This window comes from Arachis hypogaea, chromosome 13, assembly GCF_003086295.3.
Source record: "Arachis hypogaea cultivar Tifrunner chromosome 13, arahy.Tifrunner.gnm2.J5K5, whole genome shotgun sequence".
NCBI lineage: Eukaryota > Viridiplantae > Streptophyta > Magnoliopsida > Fabales > Fabaceae > Arachis > Arachis hypogaea.
The window spans coordinates 47,227,831-47,234,327 of NC_092048.1; the positions used below are offsets into that span (position 1 = coordinate 47,227,831).

At 39.4% G+C, this 6,497-nt stretch overlaps 1 protein-coding gene across 1 annotated transcript; it reads right to left on the reverse strand.

The window, feature by feature from the left end:
- Positions 1 to 224: 224 nt before the first annotated feature.
- LOC112734042 (uncharacterized) lies at positions 225 to 1,808 on the reverse strand. Its single transcript, XM_025783224.1, has one exon. The coding sequence runs from the start codon at positions 1,806 to 1,808 to the stop codon at positions 225 to 227; it is 1,584 nt and encodes a 527-aa protein (XP_025639009.1).
- Between the last annotated feature and the right edge of the window lie 4,689 nt (positions 1,809 to 6,497).

A 6,497-nucleotide genomic window follows, 5' to 3' on the forward strand; every position in this document is an offset into this window, starting at 1 on the left:
GTTGCATGTCAATGATATGGAAATCAATTGGAAATATCAAACCCTTTATGTTGACCAACACATCCTCCACAATACCCGTCACGGTTATTATGCTCTTATCCGCCAAGACAAACCTAGCCGCCGACCGCTTCAACGGTGGGAGCTTCAATATATGATAAACGGAAAGAGGCATAATGCTAACGCATGCACCAAGGTCACACGTACAATCAATGAATTGAACTCCATCAATGACATAAGAGACTAAACAAGGGTCCCGGATCAACACACTTTTCCGGAATAGCTCCCATCAAGGCTGAAATAGAACTCCCCAATGGAATGGTTTCTAACTCATGGATTCTATCTTTGTTCATACACAAGTCCTTAAGAAACTTCGCATATTTAGGCACTTGATGTATAGTATCAAAGAGAGGGGTAGTTACCTCCACTTTCTTGAACATTTCCACCATTTTTGGGTCAAGTTCTACACGCTTCTTAGCCTTCATTGCCAATGTAGGGAATGGGATTGGTTGAGCCACTTCCTCTAAGACTTGCTCCTTTCTAGGGACTTCACTCCTTGGTTGAGGGTCTTCATCTTCAACTATCACATGTGTTTCCTCCTCCTCTTCAATTTCTTCTATCTCAACTCCATCCTCCTTTTGAGTAACTATCATTAGACTAGGTGCCTTTGAGTCCCTCTTTTTCAATTGAGTTCCGGACCTCAAGGTAACGGCGTTGATGCCACCCTTGGGGTTGGGTAGAGGTTTAAAAGGTATAGCACTAGAGGTTGGAGCTTGAGGATTGGAGGTAGAAGGTGGCTCCATGTGAGCAATGAGAGCTTGGAGGGTGGAAGTAAGACCATTGAGACTTGAGTTGAGTGTATTTTGGAGTTCTTTTTGCCCTTGGAGTATGGACCGGAGTGTCTCATCTTGATTTGAGGAGGTGGAAGGATAGGTGATTTGTGGTGCTTGCGATTGGTTGGGTGGAAGTGATTGTCTATGAGGTGGTATGTAGGTTTGGTAGTTTCTTACTTGGTTAGGTTGTTGATTTGGAGGGTTTTGTGAGTAGCGGTTTTGTGGATTGTTAGTGTTCCATCTTTGGTTGCGTCCATTGTCCATTCCTCCTTGTTGATAATTGTCCCGCCAACCTTGGTTGGAGCTATCCCTCCAACCTTGATTAGAGTTGTTACTCCCTTGGTTATAGTTGCCTTCTTGTTGGGGGTACCCTTGGTTGTAATTACTCCTTTGTGAATGGTATCCTTGATTAGTGCGTTCATAGTAGGAGCGATCATAAAAGTTGTGGGTAGCCGCTAGAGTGTTATCTTCTTGGAGACTTGGACATTCATCCGTGTAGTGGGAGTAGCATGAGCAAATACCACATACTTTTTGGGAGACCAATTGTTGGCTTTGTTGGTGTTGAGGAGGGGGTGGAGGTTGTGGTTGATTCACTTGGAGTTGCTTTAGAAGGCTTGTCATCTCACACAAGGTCTTGGTAAGGGTGGCGGTTTCACCACTAAAAGAGACTTCATTCATGGCCTTTGGGCGGTTGACTCTCCGCCTAGCATGTTGAGTGGATTCGGCTAAGTCGGTAATGAGTTGCCATGCCTCCTCCGCCGTCCTATACTTTGACAAAGAACCGTTGCTTGAGGCATCCAATAGATTCTTATCTTGCTCCCTCATGCCTTGGCACACATAGCTAAGCAATACTTGAGTGTCAATTATGTGGTTGAGACATGAGTCAAGAAGTTTGCGAAACCGTTCCCAATATTCATATAGAGTTTCCATCTCGCCTTGTACAATACATGAGATTTCCTTCTTTAGCTTGTCCGTCATTTCTATGGGCATGAATTTATCAAGGAATTCTCTCCTAAGCAAGTCCCAATCGGAGACAACATCACTAGGTAAGGTATAAAACCACTCCTTGGCTCTTTCCTCAAGAGAGAAAGGAAAGGCAAACAACCATATGGCCACTTCATCGGATCCTTCCCGCCTAGTGGTTGAGTATACACCATGAAAGTCCTTGAGGTGTCTAATTGGATCTTGTGCGGGAAGTCCATGGAACTTTGGTAGAAGATTGATGAGAGCGGTCTTGAGTTCAAAGTTTGCATTCAAGTTTGGATGAAGCACATGAAGAGGTTGGAGAACCAAGTCCAGTGCACCCGCTTCCTTGAGAGTAACTCTCCTTGGAGCGGCCATATTATCAACACCTAGATCAAAAGAAGAACTATTAGTAGTATCAACGGAAGAGTAGTTAGTGCCTTCATTGGATGACGGTGATATGGTTGGTGAATTGGTAAAAACCTTTTCACCTTCTTCAAAGTCTAACTGCCTCCGAGCTTGTCTAATATGAAGCAAAGTTCTTTCAATTTCCGAATCAAATGGTGCTAAGCTCGGATTTGGTTATGAACGCGTCATACAATGAAGGAGATAAGAAGCTCATGACATCAAGTGATAGTTAAGCAAAGATTAATCCTAACTAGCAATCAAATAAATAAACAATCAAAAGAGAAATACAAGTATCCACATATTAACATATTCACAATAACCAATAGAATAGCACACATAAGCGAATCCCTGGCAACGGCACTATTTTGATGAACGGATCTTTGACGGTCTAGAATTTCACTAATGCAAGCTCGTTGCAAGTATAGTTTCTAAACCAATCAATAATCCTTTCATACAAAAATTTGTTTGTCACAAGTACAAACCCCTAAATTTATAAACCGAAGTATTGGAACCTCGGGTCGTTCTCCCTAGGAATTGCAATAAAGTGTCTTGTTATTGGTTATGAAGTATGTTTGGGGTTTTTGAGATTTTAGACAAGAAATATAAATGGCAATGAAAATAAACTAACAACTAGAAAAGCTCTTGGAAAGGTTGCGAGAATTGGAAGTCCTATCCTTGTTATCCTCCTCAATTGTGACCATAAATTGTCCATTGCTACCACTTAGTTAACCTCTAATCATGGAAGAAAGTCAAGTGGATGAATTAACTTGATTCCACAAGTCCTAGCCAACTCCCAAGGGAAAGACTAGCTTTAGTGGTATCCAAATCAATTAGCAACTTCTAATTATCAATCAACAAGGGAATTAGAAAACTCAAGCGTCACTAATTACTCTACCTAGGCCAAGAGGAACAAAATCTACACTAAAATCCAACCAAGCATTTCATCAAACACTTGGAAGGCATAAAAGGAAAGCAAAGTAAATTGGCAACAACAATGAAATCTAACAACAATTATTGCAAGGAATTAATAACAACAAACAAAAGAAACACAATTATCATGAATTACCTCAAATTGAATCGAAAGAAAATAGAATGAACAAGAGTAGATCTACAAACAAAGTAGAAGAAATTATAACAAACAATAGAAGAATGATGAATGTAACAACAAGGAATTAAGAAGAAGAAGTAGAAGAGAGCATGAATTAAAACCTAGATCTAAGATTTAAACCTAATCCTAATCCTAATCTTAGAGAGAAATGAGAGCTTCTCCCTCTAAAACTCAAACTAAACTAGCCTAAAAAGTGTATGTATGTCTACATTGATGCCTTTCCATTCATTCATTGGTCTTTTTTAGCCTTTTCCCGCCAAAAACTCAGCTCAAAATAGGGCCAGAAACCCTCCAAAATCGCCAGGCACATGTTTGACTAAAGGAATCACGTGCGGCCTTCGGCGCGTACGCGCACCTGGGGTTTTTCGCAACCTACGCGCAGGCGTGCAGTGCGCGTGCGCGTCAAAAGAATTATGGCCCAGCCATGCAGACGCGCCGGCTTCTCGTCTCAGCTCCATCTAGCCGGCTCAGGGGGTACACATCCGCGCGTACACGTACGGTGCGCGTGTGCGCCCATGCCCAAATTTTAAAATTCTACTTTATTCCATGCTCCTTCCATTCATGCATGCTTCCTTCACTCCTCTTAGCCATTTTTGCCCTATAATTTCTGAAACCACTTAACAAACGGATCACGGCATGGAATGGTAATAGAGGAGGATTACAATATATCAATTTTGATGCAAAAGAAGTATGTTTTCATCTATGAAGCAAAGTTGGGAAAGGAACACAAAATCATGCAGTTTTATATGAATAAGTGTGGAAGATCATTGATAAAACCTTTAAAGTCTATACATGATAAACCCTGAAAATGGGGTTTATCAGAGAGATCGCGTTTACAAACCCTAACGACTCCAAGAAATTCAATCGTCCATAACTTTAAATCTGGAGCTCCGATTGACAAGCCATCAGTGGCCACGTGTTCATCTTAAAATTTTCTTCAGTTCTATTTGAACAAAGTGATATAAAATTAGCATTTCTCTCCCAGTTCTCCCTCTCCTCAATTTCGTGATTTTAGAGTTTGGGTTTTGAGGAATTGAATGATTTTGGTGGTTTAGGTGAACTCTAGCAACGGATAATCATTGGGTTTTGTCCAATAGATCTATAGGTAAGGTAAGAAACTGTTAAAACCTTGTGAAACATTGAATTAGTGAACTCTATGATGATTATAGTGATATTGTGTGAATTAGATTGTGTTCTTGTTGATTTGGAGTTCAATTGGGCAGTTTGAAATAAAATCTGGGTGATTAAGTTTGAGAAATCGACGTTTGGAAGCTTGGAGCTTGTGAAAAGAGAGGTTTTTGAGGTGTTGTGAGTTTAGGGAGGAATCAGCCAAGGTATGAATTTGGTTTCTCGTAGTTAATGTTTAATGTCACGTGAAAACTTAGGCTAGAAGACCTTAAGATAAGAATGAACTGAATGAATTATTGATGGATTATGTATATGGTATATGATATGTGGTTCGATTTTTGTAAATGATTTTCTAATGGAGTTGGTTGATTTTAGAGAAAGATTTAATATTAGAATTGGTTTGATTTGAAGTAATTTGATACTAGAAATGATTTGAATGACTGAGAGATGTTTGGTTTGGTGGTTGGAACCCTTGAAAGGTGGCAGAAGTTTGAGTTTTAGAGGAGATACTTGATAAACCACTATTTTATGGTTTATCTTGTGCTAATTTGAGTGATTTTTATCAAGTATTTGCACACTTATTCATACAATTTGCATGATTTTACAATTCCTTTCCAATTTTGTTCTATGGTTGAAAACTTGCTTTCTAAGCCTTTAAATTGTGTATTTTAATTCCCCTTTATACCATTCGATGCCGTAATCTGTGTGCTAAGTGTTTTCAGGCTATATAGGGCAGGAATGGCTTAGAGGATGGAGAGGAAGCTTGCAATAATGGAAGGAGCATAAAAAATAAAGGAGATAACCAGCGAGGATCGACACGCACGCATGGCTCACGCGTGCGCGTGATTTGGAGATTTTTCACAGCGACGCGTGCGCGTACCTGACGCGTACGCGTGATAAGCGAGATTGCACAGGGACGCGTGCACGTAACTGACGCGTCCGCGTGACATGCGAAGAGGACCATCGACGCGTACGCGTGACTGATGCGTACGCGTAACGTGCGCTACGTGCAGAAATCACAGAAGACACTGGGGACAATTTTGGGCTGAGTTTAGACCCAGTTTTTGACCCAGAAACACAGACTAGAGCCAGGAGACAAGCAAAGACTCAAGACACATTCACTTTTACACAGTTTTTAGTTTTAGTTTTGAATCTTAGAGAGAAAATACTACTTCCTCTAGGGTTCTTCACATTCATAATTTTAGAGTTTTATGGCTTTGATTTGGATATTGAGAAGAGTTACTACCTCTGTTGACGTTTCTATCATTCTAGTTTGTTTCCTTATTTTCTTACTCTTTTATCACCCATTTACCCTGTTCAGATTTACATATGGATATCTTTGATTTTTGAATTTATTAATGCAAGAATTATTTTTACATTTAATTTCATTATTGGATTGAGTATCATCTTTCCTTAATTTATTACTCCAAAATTAGCTTTTATTAATTTAATTTTAGTTACCATGTCTCTTCTCTTTTCCCTTTACATGTCTGCGACATTGACATCCATGTCAATGGAGTAGGCTCTTAACTTGACCTTGGAGTTGATTAATAGGAGACCCTTGAGTTGGAATACTCAAGTGTTAATTTGCAATTGGAAGTTGTTAGCTAACTCTCTGGTGACTAACGCTAATCCTTCCATAGAGAGGATTAGGACTTGTGAATTAGAGTTGGCTCAATTACTTGACTTTCCTTTATTCGGTAAATGTTAACTAAGTAAAAACAACAACCTTTTACTATTACACTTGGGAGAATTCAACAAGGATAGAACTTCCGATTAATCTTTTCCTGGTCAAGGCTTCTTTATTTCAATTACACAAAACCTCTTGTTAATTTTCATTGCTTTAATTTATAATCATTTATTTTTCTGTTCTCCAACTCTAAAATTTCTCGAAAAAATTCCTGACCAATAAAATAGCACTCTTTTGTCAACTCGTTGGGAGACGACCTGGGAATTCTACTCCCAGTATTTTATTCTTAAATTGTGACAACTCTTTCTAAATTGATAAGCGGAATTTTCGTCGGTTAAGAACTGTACTTGCAACGCTGTTCTTATTTTAA